At 40.1% G+C, this 27,701-nt stretch overlaps 1 protein-coding gene across 1 annotated transcript in view; it reads left to right on the forward strand.

Annotated features, from left to right (window-relative positions):
• The first annotated feature begins 334 nt into the window (after positions 1-334).
• Positions 335-27,701, forward strand: part of cdh5 (cadherin 5) — a 43,301-nt gene continuing 15,934 nt past the window's right edge. Inside the window, exons 1-11 of the mRNA XM_047351489.1 lie at positions 335-1,203; positions 12,174-12,413; positions 12,531-12,804; positions 13,999-14,124; positions 14,271-14,438; positions 14,608-14,789; positions 18,357-18,464; positions 18,992-19,137; positions 19,240-19,373; positions 22,999-23,108; positions 23,378-23,480. Of these exons, the coding sequence (XP_047207445.1) occupies positions 12,174-12,413; positions 12,531-12,804; positions 13,999-14,124; positions 14,271-14,438; positions 14,608-14,789; positions 18,357-18,464; positions 18,992-19,137; positions 19,240-19,373; positions 22,999-23,108; positions 23,378-23,480 (1,591 nt within the window). The 5' untranslated portion in view covers positions 335-1,203. The remainder of the gene's footprint in view (positions 1,204-12,173; positions 12,414-12,530; positions 12,805-13,998; positions 14,125-14,270; positions 14,439-14,607; positions 14,790-18,356; positions 18,465-18,991; positions 19,138-19,239; positions 19,374-22,998; positions 23,109-23,377; positions 23,481-27,701) is intronic.

Raw genomic sequence — 27,701 nt, forward strand, 5'->3', positions numbered from 1 at the left:
TTTGTCTAGATGTGTGGCTAAAGTCCTACTCATCTCATCTCATTTACAGACTTAGATAAGATCTCTTCGTCAGATACGTCAACACACACTTTTATCTCAAAGTCAACCCCCTGGAATATTTACTAGCCTCATGTGGGGAAATCTCTTAGGATTATCCCCAATAACCTGTTTAACTTAATCCGTATCTCACACACATGAATAATAAATCCCCCTGCCTCTCCACCCTCTGTTTTTCTGAGATGGACTCAGGAGAGGCTCCTCTCTCACCTTACTCTTCATCACACTCCCTCACTTCTCCCTCCTCACACACACACTCCCTCACTCCATCTGCTTCTCGAGCATGAGCTGGCTGCGTTCTCTGCTTCACCGTGCGTCTTTGAGCTGTTCTGACATATGCGTGTCCCCTCTGCCTCCATGCCGCTTTCTTTTTGCCGTCATTTTGCCGACCCCATAACTCAACAGAGAACCAATCTCTCAGTTTTGTCCAGGTCCTCACAGAACAGGAAAAAGAGAAGGAGCTGGGAGCACCAGCAGAGAAGACCGTTACCACAAAAACAGGAAAAAGGAAGTGGGCAGTGACCTGTGCGAGAGGGGACTGTGGTTGGACAGCTGTGGCTTAACAGTTTTAGATGCTGGATGAGAAAACCACATCAGAGGCAGCTGGGAGAAAAAAAGAGCAAGAGAGACGGAAAACCTGTTGGATTCACACCTGAGGGAAAAAACCTCAACAACCTGAGGAGGAAAAGGAGGCGATAAGGACATTTTGGTGTTAATACTCTGCACTTGGAGTGACTGGGACAACTTTTTTTGTGTGCTTGTCAGAGTAAAACAAAAAGTGTTTTAAAACTGTCATAGCAAAATCCACAGTTCTTTATGAATTTAATTCTTAAATATTTGGTGTTCTGACTCTGGGAGTGTCTTCACTCATCTTCGGAATTACATTTTTGGGAGACACTCTCATTGAAGAGACCTCAAAGACTTTCTTACCTGGCCAAAAATCAACAAATGGTTTGGTCAAAGGCTTGGAAGAAAACAGTTCTTCAGGAGAAATCCCTTTCATTTATGAAAACACCTGCTTCTGAAAATAAGTAGCAGGACTCAGGAACTGTTGAATTTCCTGGAGTCCAAGTAAAATTTTTGTTTCAGCGAACATTACACAATTTCTAGAGGATTTGAGCTTCACCAAGACAAGGGTCAAATCAGGTAAGTTAATCTTTTTTGTCTAAGTTGTAATGGTGAAATAGGAGTTTTCTCTGTGATTAGGTTTACAGTAGCCAGACAGTATTTCCCGAGCATCACTGTTCAGCAAATGGGACTGTGAATATACATTTCCCTCTGACTGAAGAGCTGTGTACTGCAGCAATGCCAGAAAAATGTAACCCAGATCCCTTGAAAATGCTCTAGGCCACTTTCTCATTCACTCTAGGGCGAAACACTGATGAATAGTGGTAAAACCGTTTCAAAGAAGGTACCAAAATAACTTGAGTTGACAGTGATAACCCCTTCTCGGACAGGTTGTCAGCACCTGTCACTCCTCACATATGTTATGGCAATGGTCTTGGACAGCTCGGTGTGGATTTGAATGCAGTAATTGTGCCGTCCCTGGGGTGGACTGTCATTCCTGGAGACAGACGGCCGAGGCCATTAAAATGATACGGGCTGATTTGTCGACACAGCAGGAAGAAATTTAACTAAATCCACCAGGAGGTCCTCGGCTGTACATTTTAGAATAGTTTCGCATTTGCAAGAAACTGATTCATCGCAGCTGTCAAGATCAAGTCTGCTCACCTATGAAGTATTGATGAAGCACATCTAATATTTAACAAGTGGGGAAGATCTTGTCTTCGGAGTGGTGTCATTTTGTCAGCTGAAGACCTCCCTGATATACATATGCAACAGAGACCTAATTTATCAGCTCCATGTTTTCTGGCAGGGTGGAAGGAAAATAACACCTCGAAGAAAGATTTCAACACACTATTTAGATATTTCCTCCTGAATTCTTTGTGTGCTGTTTTGTCTGTGCTGTGAAAATAGATTTTCTCCAGAGTACCCTCGGGTGATAGAAGTGATTTGATTTAGTTGTTACATTGAAAGCCGTTGATGCTACTAAACCCAGTGGTCTAATTCCTGAAGAGAAAACTCTCAGGGAAAATCCTTTGGGTGCCATCTGGGAGTCTTCACCCTCACACACACATAACCACACACACACACACACACACACTCACACTCACAAACATGTAGACTCGCACACAAACCCAAGATTCATGATTAGAGCTGTTCATTCATTCCGATATATGTCAGTGAGGTTGACAAGCTGTCCAGCTGTGGTGCTGTTAGTTCAGCTCAAGTCACTGATTACTACTGAAAGACCCAGTTAAGGTTTATTCTCAGTGACTGACCTGCATTCTCCCTTCTATTTTTCATGGCATACTCCACTCAAGCCCGTAATACAATATTTTTATTGTTCTGTAAATTGGTTTCTACTTCCACTTCCCTGGGAATGACTCTGTTGGATTATAAATAAAAAAGCAAAGGTAATAAAACGAACAATTTTAGGGGTAATGAGTTGTAAGGTTAAGGATTTAGGCTTTGAAATTTCTTAAATGGATCTGAATAGTCAGGTTTTGACATTTATCTACTATTAAGATTTGTTTGCCGCACTTTTTGCTTATAATGCAACTGTTTAAGCTGCAGACTGCAACAATAGTATGGATAAAAAAAAATAAAAATAAAAGATTAGCAAATAATTGTATAATTAGTATCAGTTTCAGAATAGGCAGACATTCTTCATGTCAGAGTTAAAGTCTAATTAGCCTTATTTGACTTTGTCTCGCTGCTGGAGTGAATGCCGTGTCTGTGCTTGTGTGTCACTGTGATTTGCTGGCGGACAGATTGTTAGAAGCCGCTCTGTCATTAAACTTGTTCTAATCTCAGCAAAAGACACACACGTGGCAAGCATCAAAAACCCAACAAACCCAAATGGCGAAAAAAGAAGTCTGAAGTGTTTAACAGAAAATGTTCAAGTGACCAACTTAGAATTTAGCTGAATTCAAAACAGATTCGCAAACACTGACTGAAAGAATGTTGTTTTTGGATGAAGCCTTAACATTGTTCTAATTTTTAAGATCTTTATTGAAATGCTCCCACGTCGCTACATCTCAGTATCAGTTGAATTTATTGCTTATTACTGCTCTTTATTTCTTTTGTGGGGTTGCATACTGTAACAACAGGTATTTCCTTATGAGGGTTAATAAGGTAATTCTGATTCTGACCTGATCAGCTGAAGTCAACAGCAGAGTGAAAGGTTGGTGGAGAGTACTGTGTAATTTAAAAATGGATATGATAAAAATTTTTATTTGCATCAGTTGAGGTTTGAGAAAACTGCTGTTATTCATTTGCAAATAAATGCTCAGGTTTTTTATCTGGAATAAAATGAGAAAATGTTCAATCTACCCAAACACATACCTATAAATATTAAAATCAGTGAAACTAACGTTCTGCAGTGTATCTCTGATGTTAAGCTAAATGACAATAAAGATTATATGAATCTAAAAGTTTTACTTTTTTTTTTCCAGTGCTGCATTTGTCCTCAGTGGGATAGTTAAAAAAATATGAAAGCTTATAATAAAAGGTTAGAAACAGTTAATATTTTCTCTGCCTTTGCTAACTCTTGATGACTTGGTATAACTCCAGATTAGTTGGTCCTGAAGCCTGAAGCTAACCGCCAGAGTAGAGGGGGTCAGAGCAAAAACTGATTTCAAAAACATCCCAGAAGTATATTTGTTATTTACTGCTGATATGTTTACAGTGGATGGCAACACAGCATGGATTGTTTACATGGAAAATAGTATTAGAAGGAGGTGTGCCAATAATGATTTTATAGCCATTTTAGTGCAACATTCTCTTCTCGACACCCATCCCCTCCCCACCCAAAATGTATTAATTCTTACGGCTATTTGAGCTTTAGTATGTTATGTAGAACTCTTGAATATGCTTTAATGTTTGCAGTCTGTTTCCCCTGTGTAAGCTGCATTACCATCAAATACATTTTATATAACAAATTACCATAATATAAAAGTTTGTGAGATAGATTTAATTATAGATACAGTGGGTTTTCTGAAATGGTGTCAAATATGTAGCAAATCCTTCACAAAAAGATATTTGAAACTGCGTGAAAGATACAATTTACATTGTTTTGTGTTTACAAAAGTTTAGATGTTTAGAGATTTTACCAGCACGGAAAAAAGTTACATTTTGCCCAGTCAGGTGTAAACAGATGTAGCCAAAAGTTCCTCGGTGAATCTATCCAGGATAGATGTACGTGAGATTTACCTGTTGCTGAATAGTACAAGCAAATCACGCAGCTGTAGCAGCTAGACTACTTGATGTGTTCAACATAACATTTAGCTGAGAGCAGCTACAGTATCTACAATAGCAACCAATAGCCATCTAATTTCTGAAGAATGTATAAATGGTGGCAAAAATACAGTTCTTTACTCTCTCAATTCAAGCTTTGTTGTAGAGTTCTCTTAACACTAAGATGACAATTAGAGTTTTTGGTGAAATATATTTAAAATAACAATAGATAAGGCAGAAGGTAAAAAGCTCCATCTTCTCTGATAAGTCATTGACAACGGGGATATAGTGTTCCCATTATTTCCAGTAGCATTTATTTCTATATAACAGAAAGAAAAGCCCCTTTTCCACCGAAGTTACCGGGATTTAAATAGCTGGGATTTAGTTTTTAGTCAGGCAAAATGAATCCTGGATAATTTGTGTTCTTTGTTTCCATTGCTCTGAAAGGCTGTGGAAAATGTATTTAAATCAGCTTAATGACGTATCGAAAAGTTGTGAATAAAACTGCAGTACGCTTCCAGTCTAGCAGGTGGCAGTAATAGCAAACCACGCCCTAGCGAGAAGCCTATATCCTGCTATTTTTTCACAAATCAAGATGAAGAAAACATCATCTCGAACCAAACAAAACGAAACACTGCATTTTCCTAGTGTTAGAACCAGGCTTATATCAATGTGGACAAATTCTAACTCTATGTAGATATATAAAGGCCAGAGCTTACATGAATTCCTCTTTTCAAAAACAGCAAAACAGAAATCCATTAATTGGCACCCAGTAGATGTTAGGATGAACAAAAGTAATGTCCGATTTTTTTCCTACACACTTTCCTTCACTGAGTGACAAAATCAAACCATATTCTCATCGTCAAAACAGAAATGACAGGACAAGTTAAACTTCTGATGCCCTTCAGCGACCGGCAGGATTATGAAGTCTTGTTCGTTTCTGCGCTTTAGCCTGTGGTACATTGAAAACTAGGTCAGACCTGTCTGTCAGTCATGCAGCTTCACTGAGAATGACAACTGTATCTCCGGTGTCTGCCTCTTCTACACCTCCATTGCATCTGGGCGCGCTCTTAGCCTGCAGACAATGTACAGATGCAATTACAGATATTTTAGGATGTTGTTTATTCTGCATACCTCTAAGAGATGCCTTTGATAAATAATGCTTTAAATAACTCTTAACATATCCTCTAGTGAGTTTTGTGTGCCTGAATATTGCAGTTTAAAATATAAAGGAATGCCAAGAATGAGCTCAAATTTAAGCAGTTTTCTTTTTATGATTCTTAAACTTCTCACATAATTTACTTTGTTGTGGCCTGTAAAAGTTTTAAAGTGGGTTGGAGTTTAGAGTCTGTCAAAGTAAAAGTGCTGATGAATTCATCCTTCAGACCGACCTGCTATATTTGCTTTTAAGGTGTGGCCGAGAGTGTGAACAGGGTGCTAAAGGAGAGAGGTGAGGAGGTTAGGGTGAGAAAAGGGAATGAATGATGGAATGAATGACAGTGGACAGAAATAGATGAAGGGGACAAGAAGATGTAACTCTTATTTTGATAGATTCAATAGATTCTACAAAGGAAAATTCTAAAGAACTGAATGGAATGCCCAAGCTTGGATGAAAACACATCAAGAAAGCAAAAGATCAAAGTGGTGGAAAGAAAGAGGAAGAGTCTACTTTAGTCAAAAGGTGATGAAAAACAGTGTGAAGTGAGCGAGTGTGAACCAGATGTTAGCAAGACCACTGAATACCAGGAAGGGCGTGTAAACTCACTAATGACCAGAAATGAACAGACCAGTAGCATTTCCCAGAAGGTATTGTGTCAGCACTTCCTGGTGCTGATAAAAGACAAGGAGTGGACACTGAATCTTGAAGAAGAAGGAAATGCTGTTTCAAAAAATGCCCATGAAACGGCGTCACTCCTCTTAGAAGTAACTAGAAGAAAATAAGTTGGGTGGATTCAGGATGTTGCTGTTTGTGAATGTGATAAAGTTCAGAAATGTGAGTCAGCATCGATTTGATGCATTTTACAGTAAAGTAATCACTACATTCAAGCAAGAGCTGCCCTGTCTGCACTATCGTGGATGATTTGCAAAGCAAAAATTTCAAGTTCACAAAGAAACTGGGTATTGACAAAAAAATAGACTTTTTTTCTAAAATGTATTCCAATATTGCAATTTTTAAAAACACCAATTGTGAAGGGTCCACATATATGAGCCACTATTGCTTTCCATGCTAGAAACCACAACCAAGCTAGAGCTGTTTTAGTAGAGTTTTAACCACATCTGTCTCCTTTTGTCTTGACTCTTTCCAAATGTTCAAAATCAAATTGATTTCCAAATTTTCAACATAAAGCTGAATAAGTTAACTGTCAGAGATGAAAAGGTCAGTTGTGTCAAAGAAAACATTTAGAAGGGTCTTTCACAGCTCTTTTTTCACTTATGATATTCTTAATGTTGACAATATCCCCTCCTCCTGGCCCAGCATTGATATTAATCAAAGTAGTAGAGCGGGGGCCATAATGATTCCTGATGACTCAGTTTTAACACAGAACCATAATCTATTTTTTTGAAATTATAGGCTTTATTCTCTAAATCAAAACTTTCTTCAGTTCACTGAAAACATAAAAACACTTTTTATTTTAAAATACAAACAGTTGTGACTCATTTAAATTTTTGTTCATCTCTAGAAAGTAATTAAAGGATGCATGAGTGTGGAACAAAATGCAGGTTTGGAACGCAGTATGATTGCTTTGTTTGTAAAGAACATGAAGAAAGGAAGGAGACAGTCACAGCTGAGGAAGGACCTTATCTGAAAGCATTTCTGGTCTGAAACAACAACCATATCTTTGTGGGCATTTAGTTTACTTCTATTAGGTTATTATAACATTATGACATTAGTATTTTACTCCAGGTTTTGCATGCAGGAACATCAGGACTTTTTAATAGCTTATTTAAAATAAGCTATTAAAAAAGTCTGACTGCAATTCAGGCAGTGCCTCTTTTATATTGCCAGTACTGATGACTAATACCCCTTGAATAAGGCTGTTTTTCTTTGGTTCATAGAAATATCAGTGCATTGGATTCCAATTTTGGTTCAAATCAAATGGAGAACAAAGAGGTTCTTTACATTTACACAGTCTGGAAGGTTTGTGGCAAAACAACCATCGTTTGTGACTCATTCAGACAAAGAAATAATAATTTTCACTCAATCTAACACGTACAACACACTTTCTTTAACAACGTATGTTCACACTACAGGCTCCTTGGAGTGGTCATGGAGGACAGCTATACAATAGAGGTCTGACCCAGATGGTGACTCAAGTCAAAGACTCTGACTTGAGTCGCACTTAAATCGAAAATATAAAAGACTTCAGACTTGACTTAGTCTTGTATCCTAAAGACTTGAGATTTGACTTGGAGTCCAGGTCTAATAATCAAGTCTTAGTAACATGTATGAAGAGTGAAAGGAAGCTGGTATGTGAACTACAGATGGCAGCTGCTACGTATGTTTAACTGTGAAAGGATGGGCTTGATTATTAACCAATTAGTGTATTATGGGCTGTTAATGGCTTGTAAGAGTCTTTTCATGTTAGCTGTAGCTTCATAATAGTGACCACATTAATGTCTCGCTAAATGAACGCTGTATTAAATGAGCTAGGATCTTTTCTGAACAAAATAGACATTAATTACTTTCGACATTTTTGTGCTGTTAAGAGAAATGTGTCATTTCAAGAATGGTTCCACCTGTAAAAATCATAATAAAATCACTTCCTGTTCCTTTCATTTAGACATTCAACATTCTTTCAATTACTTTCTAGACCGTGCCTTGTTCATTAAGTTATAATTTATACCATAAATTGGGGTTGTAATCCTAACCTACAGCATTGCAGAGTTAGGGGTTACCTAGATGTGATGGATTTGATTGTAAAATATTATTTAAGTCAGTAAAAACTTAAGACTTGACCTCAACTTGCCCCTCAAAGGCTTGAGAGTGGACTTAAACTTTTAAACGTCCTTGGTGTGACCATAAATCCAACTAACGAGACCAGATAATACATGATATTGGATTCATGAGAGCGAGAGGAGATTTAAGAAACATTCTTGGGAATGATAAGAATTCCAATGTTGGAGTTTTTACAACTACGGTGAAGGTCAAAATTTTACAAACTCCATTTTCAAATCCTTAATCCTAATCATTGCAGAAAATCTAGTCCTGGTTTGGTGAGTCCACATTTTGCATCTTAAATTATTAGCATTTCCTGATGCCCATAAGTGCTGTTTTTTCTTATATCGAAAATCTGTTGAATGTAAAATCACCCAGTTCAGATTTGATGAGTCTTTGTATTTGTTGTTGTTGTTTAGTGTCATGTGAAGCACTGGAAAGCACTTCACATGACTGACTTCGTTCCATGGATTCACCTATGCCTCTAATAAATAAATAACATCTAGGTTGATCCAGTATAATTGGATTGTGTCATTTTTCTTAAATCCTTAACTATTTTCTCAGTACATTTATACCAATATGATACATTTTTGTTTAGCTTTTCTCATTATATGTTTCAGTGTCTTCCCGGTGGTTTTTAAGTTTGTTAAATCACTTAACTATGAGTAATAAATCACCACAGTTGTACACTAGAGCTTTAACCCCTTTGTTATTAGCAGCCGGCCACAAAGAGACAATCCAACTTCTTTGGTTTACATGCCAAAACACAACACATTTTGACTGAAATTCCCATTTTAGAACCTACAGGGTCAGTCAGTCAGTCAGTCATTTTCTATACCTCTTCTTCCATAGTGGGACACACTCATTCACACACCTAGGGGGAATTAATGAGACAGTAGATGATCAACTGAGGGATGATCGATCTCTTTGATATCATCTGTTAGATCATTTGTAATTTCTTTCTGGTTTTTTGAAGGCATCCCTTTCAGATACTGTTTATCTGCTGTAGATACTATTAAATGCCCAACTTCTTTTCTATTGTAATCAGCTTGTCAGTTTTCTTTATTTTAAACATTATGCTGTCAAGGTCAAGTACGAGGACTGGATGGAAATTTAGTAAATAAATAAATCATCTGCAAACCAAATGGCTTGCTTTTGGCTTTCTGTTTAAGCGAACATAGGGATTCACAGTCAACACATGCATTCTTAAGTCTGCAGTAAAGTGCAACAAAGGACAATGCACATCCTTTCAGTTAATTGAGTCCTAAAAGGAAAACATACAAAGAAACAACAGAAAACGTAAACAAAAGGAAGTAAGGCAAAGGCCAAAAAACACTATTGAGTCTTTGTGAGTGCTTAATTCTGGAGAGCTGTGTGAAGAGGTCAGGGGAGGTCAGCAGAATATGAGATTAGGCCATTACAGGGAGAAAAACTGTGCCAGTATAATCCCTTCACCATAATCTCTCTTTCTCCCTCCCCGCTGCTAATAGCTGGAAGACAATAAGATGCTCTAATCTGTCTACTGGGATGGCACTGGGCTGCGCTGAGATATCTACTGGAGTACATAGCAGATAGGCTAAAGTGTTTTGAAGATTATTTCTCTGGCATTTCTGCTTTATTAGATAGAGGCCAGTGGGGGGACACAAGAACAATGAGGGAGACTGAAGCAAACAGACAAATTGTAAGAAAAGCAGAAATCCTAAAACTACTCCACCCATGGCTGCTGGTATTTGTACAATTTTATTTAGATTTAATGACATTAAATGGTATAACGACAGAATAAATTTGATGTGAGACACGTGTTACCAGTCAAAAGCCATGAACTCAAAAGGGCCTCAAATTAATTTAATATAAAAATTTGAACAAATTTCTAATTTAATTTTAGCTTAATTTAATTAACCAATATAAAACAGGCTAAAAAAAGCAGCTAATCTTCTGAGTATGTTACATTCTTCAAAATAAAGTAAGAAACTTTTAAATACGCCAAGAGTTTGTAAAGGTGTCTAAAATGTTTGAAAGATTTGCAATAATAATTTAGGATGTTTTGAATACGTTTTTTCTAGAGTATGACTGAACAGATTGAACAGATTCAGAAGCTTTTTGCTAGAATGCCATTCAAATTTGTGTTCACATGATCCATCCCAGTCCCTATGTCACACGTTTGTATATCTGCCTTTTGTTTTAATGGTATAAAGGGAAATGATGGCATTGCTTTATTGTGTATTTGACACTGTAGTATGCATGAACAATTTTATAACGAGATAAGCCAGGTTGCCACAAATTGTTTTGAGGAAATAATTCCATTGCATGGCGACTGTTTCAGTATCGATCCAACTGGAACTTACATATAATCCAACAAAATCATTACTTAATCTAAAGCTACATTATGTTGACTGCAGTGATCAAGATTCACTCACCTTGCCCTACCTTCTGACTAATTTGGCTATTAATAATCTGGATTTTTAGGAGCACTTAGAGCATTGCAATTCAATTCCCAGGAGGTCAGTTGATCCGTAAATAAGAATGAAAGATGTGAATATATACAAGGAGATAATGAGATCGAGGCAAAAGTATTACACCCTGTCCTGACACAGCTAAACACTGTGAATTCCACAGCCTTGATCCCAATACATCTGGACCAACCACAACACAATTAAACAGATGTTACAGGACCAACATTCTACAAACTCCCCTTAACACTTAGACCTGCGTAATTGGTTTTTCAAGCATATGTTTCCCTTCTTAACCAAGTGGGTCAATATCAAATAAGTGGAAGATAATGGATGAATGATCGGATTTGCAGATTTTTCAAGAATATACAGTATTATGTGAGGTTTAGTTGTACATTGTGGGTCAGAGGTGGAATTGACTGGTCCAGAGGGATTTTATAAATCATGACATATCATAATAAAAATGTAGGTATTTTTAGGCTTTTGTGATGCTTTGAGGAGGAATTTGCAACATAGATTTTTGTTGACTAAAATGCCAAACAGAGATATTCCACCCTTGGACTTGGCTGTATTGTGAGCCCAATGTAGTGCAATCCCCTAAATAATTTTATACTATTCTACAGCAAACAAACAGCAATTTTAAACAATTAACAGATCCAACCAATACATGAACCTCAAACAACATTTTTCACACATGCCTAAAACTTTTGCACAATACTGTATATATATATATATATATGTATATATATATATATATATATATATATATATGCCAAATTAATCCATATTTTAAAATGGAAATTATATTATCCTCTAAGCCCTTACAATATTTTAAATCAAGCTGTTGCTCTTTTCTCTCAAATTGTTTTGCTGTATTAACAGGATAAAAAAAATTAACAGTAGTCACAAATTCAAAATGTCCATGACTGATTAACACAGACATTCAAAGTACTTTTTAATGCCATCTCCTCTCTCTGTCTCTGCCAGTCTCTCTCTCTTTTGCTACAACCAATGGGTCAGGACCTAAAATGGGTCACATGCCTATGTTTAATAGATCCCCAAATGACCACTCTGGTGAAATGCTTTCAGTACAGGTCCCTTGGTGAGACCCTAAATGTTTCATTTGGGTCCCAGGCTGCAAAGATTTAAGAGCCCTGGACCTAAATGATAGCTAGATGTCGAGCTCAGCCGTACACTGTAATGGGACAGTGAGTCCTTAGCCTTCCGTCTAATTCTTACCCAGGCCCAGTAAAGGGGTCTGTCCACAGCTGATAAGTGGTTTTAATGTGATCTCCACTCTTCTTTTCACATCCATTTCCCTTTGACCATCCCTCATTACTGCCTTGCCTCTTCCTTCTCTCACCCTTTTCATCACCTCCTTCTCTCATCTCCCTCTTCCCTCCTCTTGGTCCTGTCCTGATATGTCTTAGATGATGGCGTGGCTCCAACTGTGGACTGCGGGATTTATAGTCACTTTGGCGTTCCTCTTCTTCGTTGTCATTTGTCAAGACTCTGGCCTTTCTGTGGTGGTACCAGAAAGACAAGACTCAGCTGACATTGTGAAGAAAGAGTCCTATCCGGTGCTGCTCAGACAGAAAAGAGAATGGTTGTGGAACGCTCTTTATGTAACAGAAGAGACTGCTGTATCCATACCCCATAACATAGGAAAGGTATGTCTAACACCTGACCAGTCTAATTTTTATATGGCTTTTGGGTCTTGGGTCTTTTTTTGCTAGAAAATTGTTGTCATGCGTCATAACCATCATAGTTTTCTTGTTGTTTTACAGCTTCGGTCAAGCCTGAACGTGGAGGTGAAGACTTTTACAATAGAAGGTGAAGGAGCAAACGACATCTTCACTGTAGACAACCAAGGAGACCTTTATGTCACCACTTCTCTGGACAGAGAGAAGAAAGCCTCGTATCATTTGATGGCTAGGATGTACGACGGAAACCACAAGTTGATAGAGGACGCTGGGCACTTTGTTGTCCAAGTGACGGATATCAATGACAACTGCCCAGTTTTCCCCACAGAGTACAATGAATCTGTCTTGGAGAGAATAAGTATGTTGGACCACAAACATTAATTTATGCTCATTTGTGCAGATCTTAAATACCGAATAGCCTAAATGAGTGTTAATATTCTTCGTTCAACTCATTAAGCCAAAAAAATTTAAAAAACACCAGAAAAAAGAGATAATCAGAAGAACAATACAAACATGTACTGCACTTACCAACTCCTAAGCAATTTGCAGAGCCTTTAAGAAGTGTTCAGTTCCCTTGAACATTTTCAACATGTTTTACATAACAATCTTCTATGTATTTGTTTTAAATTGTATGTGACAGTCCAACATAAGATAACAAATGACAGCAACATAAAAAGGAAAAGGAAACAATGTTTCAATTATTATATATATATATATATATATATATATATATATATATATATATATATATATATATATATATATATATATATATATATATATATATATATTTGTTTTTTTTTTGTTTTTTTTTAAATCTCAAAACTATAGGGCACATTTGTATTCAATGGCTCTGATCCATGTATACCTTCTGGCCATAAAATAACTCAAGCTCAGCCATGTTGGTTGGAGAGCATCTTTGAACATTCATTTTCAAGTAAATGACATTGACTTGGCCATTCTATCAAATGATTTTGCTTTATCACCTATCTGCTTTAATTTTCTCCACCACTTTCTCCCTGATCTGCCTGCTGTGCTCCTTGATCTTTATGATGCTGTTTGTTCACTAATCTCTAAAAAACACCTAAGAGGTCTTCACTAAACAACTGGAGTTATACAGAGACAAAATTGCACACAGATGGACTCAATTTAATAATTAGGTGACTTATGGCATTAAGTTGCACTGGATTTTGTTTATTGTAAGGGAGCTGAATGCAAATGCATGCCACACTTTAGATATACTACTGTGCAAAAAATTGAGAACAGTTTTTTTTATTTTTCTTATACTTCACAGTTATGCACTACTTTGTGTTGGTCACATAAAAGTTTATTAGTAACCAAACAAAACATAGGCAGTTTTATATCTTCAAGGGACTGTAATTCATAGACTTCAGTGTGAAGATATATGGAGAATACTGACACCTGTTATCGTCATTATTATTATATAAAATAAAGTACATGCACAAGTTTGATTTAATTTCTACAATGAATGTGAGAAATCCAATGTCATGGCTGGCAGTTATGTAAATCCCTATATTTCCACCTCCTCTAGAAAACACTGTGGTTGAAGTGAAGGCGACTGATGCAGATGATCCAACCACTGCCAATGGACAAGTCAGGTACTCTCTGACCAGAGATGAAGAAACCTCTGCTTTCTTTGAAATCAACCAGAAAACAGGTAGGCAGCATGTTGCAGCAGTGGCCACTATAACTTTTTTTCTCAGCAAATTATTTTTTGGGAGAAGCTGTGCACGTTCGGCTATTTTTACTGGAACATGAGTCAGAGCTGACATCAAAGATAACACCTCCTCTGTCGCTCGGCAGGTGCGATCAGCTCCAAGATAAACATGCTGGACCGGGAGACAAAGAGTCAGTATGTGGTAGTGGTGAAAGCTCAGGACATGGCAGGAATGGCCACTGGCTGCACTGCCACTACCTCAGTCACCATCACCATCACTGACGTTAATGATAACATAGCATCTTTTACCAGAAGTAAGCAACATAGTAATGTAACCCTACAGCAATGATATAGTGGGAGATCTGATCATTTGTTGTTTTAAGTAATCAATAGATGCATACTGTATGTATATATATATATATATATATATACATATATATATATATATATAGTATTATTCTTGTGTGTCTTTTTTGTCCTCAGGCAAATATGAAATAAGCATTCCAGAAAACCTTAAAGTTAATGAGGAAATTGGCGTGTTGGAGGTGGAGGACGGAGATCAGATTGAGAACAAGCAGCCCATATTTTCTATTCCAAGTGACGGTGACAAAATATTCGGCACTAAACCCAACCAAGACAAGAACTGCGTTCTCATGCTCAAACAGGTAGGAGGCCAGGACAAGAGAACTGATAATGCCTCAAAGCATTGCTGCTATTGATTCAGTCTGAATTTGGTGTAGCAAAGGTTTTATTTTTAGACCTTAATGAATTAATATGGTTGGTTAGGGAAGAATTTCAGCTTGGAGATGTCCTAAAGCGCCTGCATGTGAAAAAGTCTAAATATCCCAAATATGTGGTTCAGACTAGAGATTCATCAGTGAGAGTTTTTGTTGATGAGTTCCCACCTTCTGCCTGCCTTCAAGTCTGCATCTTACAGCATTTAGAACGATTAGTTTGGCTCGCATTATCAACAAAGCAGTCTCAAAATGCATTCCCTAGAAAATGTAGACACTAACATTAACCCTTTTTCATTAAGAGTCCGCTAATGTTTCCAATCCAGTTGTTGGGGTTGGGCAGAGGTTGAAAAACTTAAATGGAAAAAAATGCCAACATTTTCTGTTTAGCTTCACTACTATCTTCTGATATCTCCCTACCTGTTTAAAAGTAGCAGCCAGAATGAGAGGCCAACAGACAATAGCTTCCCTTTTGCTTCCTTTGACCTTTTCAATGCTCTTTATGACACTAAAAAGTAGCAACTGTTAGTCTTCTTCCTTTTGTAACTCCTCCCGCAGTGAAGAGTGCTGTGGTTAGCTTTAAGTGCTGAAGCATGGCGTGTTCACTGACTGGAAAAGAAATAGCATTTTATGGCCGGTCACTGTTCATCGACCAACAAGGGAAATTTGTCCACTTCTGGCCACAAACATTTCTAGATGCATTGCATAGTTTGACTTTTCTGACCTGAAATTCAGCAGCTTCTTTGAGAAATGTGAAATCTGAACACCACTGATTATACTCCGAAAGTAATTAAGGCAAGGATCCTGAAATATACCTTCAGTTCCTCTTTTAGGAATTAAATTTAAGCAAGACGGGCAAAAATATATTCATGAGACACTTTGGAGACAAAAAAAAAAAAAACTATTGCCTGAGTGTTGCACATGAGTTGTTTCCTGGAAACACGTCGGCTGCGAATACCTGAAGTAGAGTGAAGTACCAAACAGGGATGAGTTTCGTCTAAATTCACTCCAAAAATAAGTAAAAATTGCTCAGGATTTATAAAAACCTCATGTTCAAATGTTTGAGCCCCAGAAACTGATTGAAAGCTCTTGCACAACATTAAAAGACGAGAGTAAAAATAAATTTTGGTATGACAAACATTACAAACACGCAGGAGTCGAGTAGAAGGATGATAGCAGCAGTGCTCTGACAGGATTTCCATAAATTCTCATGCACGAATATACAGACAATCTTATTGTGTTTTTTTTTTTTTAAACATGCTTCCTTACATCTACTGTCAAAAAACTACAGTGTAAAATGCAAACCTGCACCCTGAAATGTGAGATGTTTTTTCCAGGATGACAGTAATATACAACACTGTTTGAACCGCCTCCTTCTGGTTGGAGAAGATATTTATGCTTGCAGGAATTTCAGAAGGTTTACTTGTGAAGATAAAGTATTTAGGACTTCAGAGAGTTGAAATGTATTCTTATAAATTAAGCTGGGTAATAACTGGCTCCCATGCTGGCCTAGAATGAAATCGCACTCCAATCTTTTCTCTGCTCCACTCGCCCCTCAGCTCTGCAGCGGCTCTCATCTTCTTCACCGTCTGTGCTTACAGAATAAGCCCAGCTATCGTCCACACCGCCGTGAAGGTTTCCTTCGTGCTAAGCTTTTTACTAATGCCTTTGACACCCTGCAACTGAGCATCCTTGTTACAGTGAATAATCCTGTTAAGAGAATATTCCTGTCTATGTGTTGTCCCGTCCACAGATGAAAAGCATGGTTTGTAATGCAGTGGAAAGAAATAACAACACACAGGATAAGAATTGCTTTTCATCATAGAGCAGAAATAAATGTTCAAAAATTAAAGAAAAGCAAAACCTCTTTGATTAGAAATATGATAACATATTTCAATTTTTTATCTTTTCATTTCAAGATTCTTGTGGGAAACTGTAAAATATTTAAAAACTAAATTATTCTGAGGTTTAAAATGCTGCCTTTATTACTGAGGTGGGAAATTGCATTTTAGAAAGTGTGAAAGTGAATGTTTCTAATCAACAGTGCCAATGGGTCTCTTTGAAGTCACGCTGTGTTTTAGCAATCCCAGTAAGGATTTAAATTAGATGCTATGATGAAACCAAGTTGTTTTTGAAGCCTAATGTTGACTACATTGAAAAAGCAAAGTCATAAAGGCCTAATCTGAATATAAATACACATAAATACTGCTATTTTTGAATCCAGAATGGTTTTGCTTTACCATTTGTTTGTTTTTTTGTCCCTGTGTTGTAGATGCTATAAACACATGTACTATCAGTTATACTGATGCAGTTTTTCTCAGATCTTCAGTTTTATTGACTTTTAGTTTTATATATTTAAAATGTCAGAATGATCCTTTCACATGTTACTCACACTGAGGATCATTTTAGTGGAATGAAGTCCAGACCATATGACGGGGACACTTTTTAGACAGCTTTTATTTGTGATTAGCACCATTAGCAAAGCTAGCATCACTGACTATAACCGCAGCTATAGCTCCTAATTATACTGCAGAGTTTCTTCTTTGGATATTGTTACTGTAACAACCTAATGCATCACCTCTAAACATGTCTGACCCAACAAACAAATGACTTCAGTTTTTCCCTCTTAGCACTGAGATGTTGGTCATGCTAAGCAGCAGAGGACTCACTTTACAGCTGACAGGCCGTCTTCTGACCATAGTCAATCCCAATATGCTTAGTCTGAACCTTTGCACTTTAAGTCATCTAACGTTTACATTTAATGCCATGTATGAAACATCTGTTTATATATAGTTTATGAGATTCCAACGTAAAATCCATCAAAATATGACCTGCCGTGAGGTCAATGGAGACTGGATGAGTGGATGGATAGATGGTTCACCTCAATTTCCCATCCAAGAATGACGTCAGTATCTTCTTCAAAGACTATGTTAGACCTCTACAGAAAACATTGTTTTATAAATGAAAAAAGATACTTAGAGCCATTAAAATTGATGCGGAAACATGTGCCTGCCCAACATGTTTGTTCGAATTGATTTCTACTATGGTTGTGATTCTGGAAGAATATTGGACCTTCTCACTGTTCAAAATCCCCATCTTGGCCACATTGCCAAGACAGTTGTAAAAAAGAGTTTTTTCTATCTTTATTTGTCAAATGTTTCCATCAAAAAACTTTAGCAGCAGTTTCACAAACTTCTAATGATGCACTCGGCCAGATTGAGTCTCCTGGGTTGTTTTACATTTGCAGCCTTTTTACACCTGGAGTTGACTTGTTCAAGTAAATGGAGGCGCAAATTCACTCAGTGCAAACATAAGAGGTGCATTTGTGCACTGAGGTGCAAATGCGCTCCTACTTCAACAAAACAAGAAGCCACATGTTTTCACATACTCTCTGGAGGATCAATTCAACTTTAGAGCACCTTGGCTTCAGATGTGCAAATTACATGATGTCAAGAGGCTTATGGTAATCATTTCCCTCACCTTCTCTCTTCTGCCCAGGCTTTAGACTACGAGACACGGAACAGCTATACCTTTACTGTAAAGTTGGATGAAGATCTGCATTTTTCTCCTGCAGATAACTTCAACGTGGCAAACACAACAGCACAGGTAATTCCTTCAATGTCTATCATAAGCTGGGCAATGTGGCCAAGCTCAAAGTAATTCAAAAACAGTAGATATATTATCAAGAGGTATGGACAGTTTACTTTAAAGACTGATTCTCACACATTTTCATTTTGTGTTTAATTTTAGGATCAGCTAATGTTCAGCAAAAGGGCTAAAACACAAACATCTGCTTTTAGAAAAGGAGGTGACCTAGTACTGTATACAAGCACATTATAGAGCTGCAAAAAGTCCCTAATACAAAGTTAGATGTGGACAATGATGTGCAAAAGTCTTAAACCCCCTCTAAATTCCTTTGATGTTTCTTCCCACGGAGGCCAGACTTTTTATCTTTTAAAGCTGTCTTTATTAATAGTTCTTATAAAGCTTCTTCAAATCTGTGGATCACTTTTTCAGACAAAACTATGACTCTTTGGAAGCAAAATATAAAGAATTCAGGGATTCAGGGAAGATTTTTGAACAGTACTCTACAAGGTTCATGTCTTTCAACTGCTACAACTAATCCCCAACAGGTTACCATCTGGGTGATAGACGTTGACGAGCCACCGGTATTCACCCATTCCATCTATAACTTCAGTGTGTACGAGGACGAGATAAAGAGGGAAATATTAGGAACAATCCAAGCCAGAGACCCTGACAGAGCCAACAAGCGCATAGAGTATGGTTCTGCACACACTCACTTAGATAACCAATAACACTCCACCTGTTGTCCAGCTGTGCAGCCTGATTGTTTGGCTGATCTCTTGGTCTCATTGTTTAGGTACTCCATCCTAGACACGGACTCACCCTTCGACATCGACTCAAAAACGGGTCAGTTATTCATTCTGAGAAAGCTGGACAGAGAGGTGCAGGAAAGACGCGTGTTTCAAGTTAAAGCACAGGAGGAGAACGGCGGTATGTCACACACCCGCATCAGCACTGCTCGACTTTATTAATCCCATCGCCCTGAAACAATAGATCCTTTCAAAAAAGATGGAAACCATGTGTTTCTTTTTTGTTTTAAACAATGGTAATCTGGGGGAGTTACAGAAGAAGGGCCGAAAGGGACAGTATGTTCTGTTGTTTTGATGAGCTGCTCTTTTCCGTTCGGTTTATGAAGGCTAAGAGTGTAACCCATTAACAGGGATTTTATTATAGATTTAACACATTGCCGTAACACCTGCTCAACCTGCTCTGGAAACAGCAACTAAGCAGGAAAATCACGTTAGCGAGTCTTTTTGTTCACTTGCAGCTTTTAAGCCCAAGCCATATATTTTTAGACAAGCAATGAATGAAATCCAGAGATCTATTTTAGCTGCTTGTCACAACATTTAGGGAGCACAACGGTCCACTGAGCTTGACAAGGTCCCCGATATATGTTACCTGTTCTGTGCTAAAGATATTTTTAAAATATCAGTGCAAAAGACAGCAAAGAGACCTATTAAAAGAGGAACATTCAAAAAAAGATGCAAATGCATTTAAAAAATGCTTTAATGCGACGACATAAAAATACCTGTCAAACACGGAGCTCCCAAATAGAAAACTTTTCAGTCACTTGACCTTAATCAAATTCTTCAGTGATGCAAATTGCTCATAGCTAATTATAATCATAGCTAATCACTGACAGAACTGTCCATAAAAGTAAATAATAAACAAGTGCTGCGTGAGCAGAAGTTTGGGCCTAAAAAGAAAATAAAATATTTACGAGGAGAAAGATCTTCTAACAGATTTGGAAACTTGGTGGAAATTTAGAGGCTGTCAAAGTGACAATTAATTTTTTAGTTGAGTGTTTAATATTGTAATCCCCTGTAGTTTCCACTGCAGGAATTTTACATAGTTTGGAACCAGCAAAGGAAAAAGGATGAGGAGTGTATGAGTTTAGGTGTAATACTTTCCCCCTGAGAGCCCAACGGTCTCTGATTTGACCTCTTTCTGCACTGACAGGGTCTGAGACTTTCTAAGGCTTTCTAGATTAAAGACATGCAACAGTTGTTTCTTAAATGAAATTTCATCATTAAACAAATCAGTGTGTCCCCCCCGCCCATTAAGTTATTATATATGGGTCCTGCCTAGAATATTAGCCTCACTAGATCTGAGCAGGGGTCACTAGGGGATTTAAAACATAGACTTTCTGCAAAGAGGGTGGCTTGTCCGCCTCAGGTTGGAGGGGAGTTCCTGCCTCAAGTGGAGGAGTTCAAGTATCTCGGGGTCTTGTTCAGGAGTGAGGGAAGAATGAAGTGGGAGATCGACAGATGGATTGGTGCGGCTGCCACAGTAATGGGGATGCTGTGCTGGTCTGTTGTGGTGAAAACAGAGCTGAGCCAAAAAGCAAAGCTCTCGATTTACCGGTTGGTCTACGTTTCTACCCTCACCTATGGCCTTGAACTTTGGGTCATGACCGAAAGAACGAGATCCCGGATACAAGGGGCTGAAATGAGCTTCTTCCATAGGGTTGCCGGGCATTCCCTTAGAGATAGGGTGAGGAGCTCAGCCACCCTGGAGGGGCTCGGAGTAGAGCCACTGCTCCTCCACATTGAGAGGAGCCAGTTGAGGTGGCTCGGGCATCTATATTGGATGCCTCTTTGACGCCTTCCTTGGGAGGTGTTCCAGGCACGTCCCACCGGGAGGAGGCCCAGGGGATGGTCCAGGACACGCTGGAGGTACTATGTCTCTCGCATGGCCTGGGAACGCCTTGGGCTCCCCTCGAAGGAGCTGGAGGAGGTGCCCGGGGAGAGGGACTTCTGGGCATCTCTGCTGAGTCTGCTGCCCCCGCGACCCGGTCCCGGATAAAGCGAAAGACCACAAGTACGACGACTATGATTACTTTCTGCAAAAGCATTCACCCACTCATCCAAATCATTGGATTCAGATTTTTATTGCCACAGATGCTTGAAATGAAGTACCAAGACATACAGACAAAGTGGTAGGCCATATAGAATCACAGAGCTGGCTCAGCGGATGCTGAGGCACACAACTTGCAGAAGTCACCAACTGTCTGCAAATGTCAACAGCTCCAACGCTCCAACCGTTAGCTGGCCTTAAGATTAGCTCAAGAACATTGCATAGAGAGAGGTTCGTAGAATAGGTTTTCATTACCCATCAGCTGCGTCCAAGCTTTGCCTCACCAAGTGCAGCTCAGATCGTTGGATGCAGAGACGTAAAGGTTGCTGCCACTGGACTCTGGAGCATTGAAGATGGTTTCTCTGGCATAACAATACCACTCTACTCTGGCTGTTCAATTAACTAGTCTGGGTTTGGAAGTTGGCAGGTTAACAGCACTTGTCTGATTAGGTTATCTCTAGTGTAAAGTTAGAATCAGATGAGATTATGAGTAACAGTATTTCAGGAGTTAGACTCAAATCCTCAGTTCTGATGAAAGTAACTCTTAATTCTTCAGCTTACGAAGGCTTTTTGAAAAGCTTTATTCTCCCAATTTTGTGGAATCAAAGAATGGCCTCTTCCTGTTTCAACATGACGGCACACCATGAAGCAAGGACCATAAAGACATAGATGAGTGAGTTTTGTGTGGAAGAACTTCACTGGCCTGAGCAGACTCCTGATCTCAACCAGACAATGAATTAGAGCATAAATCAGAGGCCAGGATTTCTTGTCCAACATCAGTGTTTGACCTCATGAAGCACCTATGGATGTATGGTGAAAAATCCCCATTGCCATACTCTTGAACCTCATTGAAAGCCTATGAGGAAGTGACCAAGCTGTTGTAGCTGCAATGGGTGTGCCGACATCACATGACACCCTATGGATTAAGAATGGGATGTCACTCAAGTTCATATGAGTGTGAAGGCAGACAAATGGATGTTGGAGGGATTCCATCAATGAATCTCACAATCTCCCTGTTATTTAGTCAGTTTTATTTTAATTGCATATAGTTTCCTTTATGGTAGGAAAAAAGCTAAAGTGTATATGGTTTAGCCAGAAAACCTTCATCTTCAGCAGGCTCCATTAATGTTTTTATTGTTAAAACATTGCTTAAAGTCGATGCTTGTCTAACTTGTGCTAAATCCCTTTCAATCTTCAAATAGCCACTGGGGGTGGCTTGCAAAGCCATTATTAATTTTATTTTAATATATTTGGTCATTCAAGTTATATGTAACTCTTTGTTTAGACTAAAAGAAAAATATAGGATTATTATCAGAATGTAACTGGTAAATTGTGCAAACACATTGTGGCATCATCTTGATGCAGAGAATGTTGAGTGAACTCAGTATATTGAACTTGAACACAGAGAGTTCTTGTTGAGAAAATAAAACAGCTACAGGACAGAAATGACAGCAGAAGAGGAAAATGTAATAAGCAGTATTCTGTTCCTTAACTAGAATGTAGCTTATCAGCGCCCTGCTGGCATCAAATTAGCAGCAGTTTTTATTCACAATCTTTGACGCAATTCCATTGTGACTTTACTCCTTAGTACCATATTTCAACGGTACTCTGAGTCATCTCTAAAAGTTCTAAAATGAAACATCTTGTAATGTAATTACAAAATACCCTTAGATATTTATGAATTTTCTCTCCTCTTTAGGTTTGATGTCATTTGTGAAAGTTAACGTAAATGTTCTGGACATCAATGATAACCCACCTGAACTGATCGCCCATGATATCTTCCTGTGTGAGAACGATGTCAAAAACACTGTAAGAAAAGCACATTTTAAATACCTAATTTTTTGTTACTTTTACATGCAGGTTTTCAAAAATATTTGAACAGAATCTAGATCACATATCACCAGACCTTAAAGTTTTTAATTGTGTCTCTTCTTCTCTAACTGGTGTTATTTTTATTACATAAAATATTAGACTAATGTGTAATATCTAGCACATTTCAATAAGATGCTACAGAATCCACTGTTATTTATTACGGTCCCCACTTGAGCATCTTTCCTTAAACTATTGTCCCTCTTTAGGTAATTGGTATCTTGGAAGCCTTTGACAAAGATGACCGACCAGCTACCTTCACATTCAGCCTCGCCATTCCAAGCTCCAACTTCTCCATTAAAGACTACGGCAGTGAGTGCTTGCACACTTCCCTTGCTTTTCTGTATCTTTACCTCTTGATCATAGTAAAAAGAGAAGCTTGCAGTGGGCCCCCTAATGTGTTGTTAAGCAACAGATGAAACTATTGGAGGCACAGTGATCAGGGCTGATTAATTGTAACTGAGTGGTTCTATAGTACGTTTGTGCTTCATCATTGTGTATATTTACTTCACTGTTACACTGTTTCATATTATGTATTTAATCAAGTTTCGTACTCATACTCGTCGTCTTCTGCTTCATCCGGGACCGGGTCGCTAGGCAGCAGACTCAGTAGAGACACCCAGATGTCCCTCTCCCCAGAGACCTCCTCCAGCTCCTCCAGGAGGAGACCAAGGCGTTCCCAGGCCAGCAAAGAGACATAGTCCCTACATCGTGTCCTGGGCCATCCCCCGGGCTTCCTCCTGGTGGGACATGCCTGGAACACCTCCCTTAATCAAGTTTATTTATGAAAAAATAAGCAATTCAAATTTCCCTAGAAAATCCAAATTATGTTGGTGGAGTTTAATGGCAACCCTTGCCTGTCTAGCATAAAAGACTATTTAAGAAAGAAGATTACAGCTTTCGTTTTCACCTAACAATTCATCAGGCTTATAAAAGCCATTAAACCAAGTCAATAGCCCCTCAGAAATTCAAACATTACAACAAATTCTGTATTCTTGGAAGCAGCAAATGAAAATTTTAGGGGTGGTGTGAAAGCTGCACCATAGTTTGTTGGAAATGGTGCCTTGCTAATGCAGATCTTTGAGGTTGGTGTGGCTTCTGAGTTTAAAATCACTTTCTTTCCCACTAACTTTAGAGTTAGAAAATGAAAAAGGAGGGGCCATAGAGGTCAAGTTACCAAGATCAACATATAAGCCAAAGCCTGTTGATCCTCACATTGAAATTTAGGCAAAAAAACAAAGAAGTGTATAATTGCATATTGATTGATTCTAGTTTATTTCTGATTTTCAGAGTTTATTTGGTTTATTTATTCTTTATTTGAACTTCCATGGTGGAGTTCCATGCTTTGTAAGGTTTTCAGTTGCGCCATATTCTTTCCATTTTCAGATGATCAATAGATGTTTAAAGGTTTTGTTTTATAACCTAATCTATTTAAACAACATTATTCCTGATCCATCTGGCCTGGTACTTGATGTTCATGGTGCTGACATTTAAAAATAGTTGGTTGCTCTGCAAAGTATTCAATGTCATCAGTCAGTCATTTTCTACCGATTATTCCATAGTGGGTTGCAGGGAAGCCGGTGTCATCTATGGGTGGGAGGCAGGGCACACCCTGGACAGGTTGCCAGTCCATCACAGGGCAACACACAAACTCATTCACACACCTAAGGGCAATTTAGAGAGGCATGTCTTTGGACTGTGGGAGGAAGCTGGAGTACCCGGTGAGAACCCACGCATGCACGGGGAGAACATGCAAACTCCATGCAGAAAGACCCCCCGGCCAGGAGTTGAACCCAAGACCTTCTTGCTGCAAGGCAACAGTGTTACCAACTGCGCCAGCGTGCAGCCAAGTAAACAAAATTTAAACGTGGTTTTAATTTTGTTTCACAAATAAAACAAGTATTCAATGTTTTATTTGTAAAACAAAATTTAAACCATATCTCATCTTCCTTCCAATTTGCAATCATGCACTCCTTTGTGTTGGTTTATTACATAAAATCCAAATGGAATAAATTAAAGGGTTTGATTGGAATGTGACAAAAAGAGAAAAGGTTTATGAGATATGAACATTTTTGCAAAGCAACATCTACATTCAGTAGGTAATGAAATTGCATTGTAAAGTCTTATTATTATATTTGTTCGTTCGTTCGTCGTCTTCCGCTTATCCAGGACCGGGTCGCGGGGGCAGCAGACTCAGCAGAGACGCCCAGACGTCCCTCTCTCCAGACACCTCCTCCAGCTCCTCCAGGGGGAGCCCAAGGCGTTCCCAGGCCAGCCGAGAGACATAGTCCCTCCAGCGTGTCCTGGGCCGTCCCCTGGGCCTCCTCCCGGTGGGACGTGCCTGGAACACCTCCCGAGGAAGGCGTCCAGGAGGCATCCGGTATAGATGCCCGAGCCACCTCAACTGGCTCCTCTCAATGTGGAGGAGCAGCGGCTCTACTCCGAGCTCCTCCCGGATGGCCGAGCTCCTCACCCTATCTCTAAGGGAGTGCCCGGCCACCCTACGGAGGAAGCTCATTTCAGCCGCTTGTATCCGTGATCTCGTTCTTTCGGTCATGACCCAAAGTTCATGGCCATAGGTGAGGGTAGGAACGTAGACCGACCAGTAAATTGAGAGCTTTGCTTTTCGGCTCAGCTCTCTCTTCACCACAATGGACCGGCACAGCGCCCCCATTACTGTGGCAGCTGCACCGATCCGTCTGTCGATCTCCCACTCCATTCTTCCCTCACTCGTGAACAAGACCCCGAGATACTTAAACTCCTCCACTTGAGGCAGGAACTCCCCTCCAACCTGAAGAGGACAAGCCACTCTTTTCCGGTCGAGTACCATGGCCTCGGACTTGGAGGAGCTGATCCTCATCCCAGCCGCTTCACACTCAGCTGCGAACCGCCACAGCGCATGCTGTAGGTCTTGGCTAGAGGGGGCCAGCAGGACCACGTCATCCGCAAAAAGAAGAGACGAAATCCACTGGTCCCCAAACCAGACCCCCTCCGGCCCTTGGCTGCGTCTAGAAATCCTGTCCATAAAAGTTATGAACAGGACCGGCGACAAAGGGCAGCCCTGCCGGAGTCCAACATGCACTGGGAACAGGTCCGACTTAGTGCCGGCAATGCGGACCAAACTCCTGCTCCGCTCGTACAGGGACCGGATGGCCCCTAATAAAGGGCCCCCGATTCCATACTCCTGGAGCACCCCCCACAGGGCATCACGAGGGACACAGTCGAATGCCTTCTCCAGGTCCACAAAACACATGTGAACCGGTTGGGCAAACTCCCATGAACCCTCGAGCACCCTGTAGAGGGTATAGAGCTGGTTCAGTGTTCCACGGCTGGGACGAAAACCACACAGTTCCTCCTGAAGCCGAGGTTCGACTATCGGTCGGACTCTCCTCTCCAATACCCTGGCGTAGGCCTTACCAGGGAGGCTGAGGAGTGTGATCCCGCTGTAGTTGGAACACACCCTCCGGTCCCCCTTCTTATGAAGGGGGACCACCACCCCAGTCTGCCAGTCCAGAGGCACTGTCCCCGACCGCCACGCAATGTTGAAGAGGCGTGTCAACCATGACAGCCCTACAACATCCAGAGACTTGAGGTACTCAGGGCGGATCTCATCCACCCCCGAAGCCTTGCCACCGCGGAGCTTTTTAACCACCTCGGTGACTTCAGCCTGGGTGATGAAAGAGTCCAACCCCGAGTCCCCAGCCTCTGTTTCCACCACAGAATGCGTGATGGCAGGATTGAGGAGATCCTCGAAGTACTCCTTCCACCGCCCGATAATGTCCTCAGTTGAGGTCAGCAGTCTCCCGTCCCCACTATAAACAGTGTTGGCAAAGCACTGCTTCCCCCTCCCGAGGCGCCGGACGGTTTGCCAGAATCGCTTCGAGGCCAACCGGTAGTCCTTCTCCATGGCCTCACCGAACTCTTCCCAGGCCCGAGTTTTTGCCTCTGCCACAGCCCGGGCCGCACCACGCTTGGCCTCACGGTACCCGTCAGCCGCCTCAGGAGTCCCACAAGCCAACCACAGCCGATAGGACTCCTTCTTCAGCTTAACAGCATCCCTTACTGCCGATGTCCACCACCGGGTTCTGGGATTGCCGCCACGACAGGCACCGCAGACCTTACGGCCGCAGCTATGGGCAGCAGCATCGACAATAGATGCAGAGAACATGGTCCACTCGGACTCTATGTCTCCAACATCCCCCGGGATCTGGTCGAAGCTCTCCCGGAGGTGGGAGTTGAATACATCCCTGGCCGAGGGCTCCGCCAGGCGTTCCCAGCAGACCCTCACTATGCGCTTGGGCCTGCCGAGTCTGTCCGGCTTTCTCCTCCTCCAGCGGATCCAACTCACCACCAGGTGATGATCAGTGGACAGCTCAGCCCCTCTCTTCACCCGAGTGTCCAAAACATGCGGCCGAAGGTCTGATGATACGACAACAAAGTCGATCATCGACCTCCTGCCTAGGGTGTCCTGGTGCCAAGTGCACTGATGGACACCCTTATGTTTGAACATGGTGTTCGTTATGGACAATCCGT

This window comes from Girardinichthys multiradiatus, chromosome 22 (genome assembly GCF_021462225.1).
Source record: "Girardinichthys multiradiatus isolate DD_20200921_A chromosome 22, DD_fGirMul_XY1, whole genome shotgun sequence".
In the NCBI taxonomy this organism is placed as follows: Eukaryota; Metazoa; Chordata; class Actinopteri; order Cyprinodontiformes; family Goodeidae; genus Girardinichthys; species Girardinichthys multiradiatus.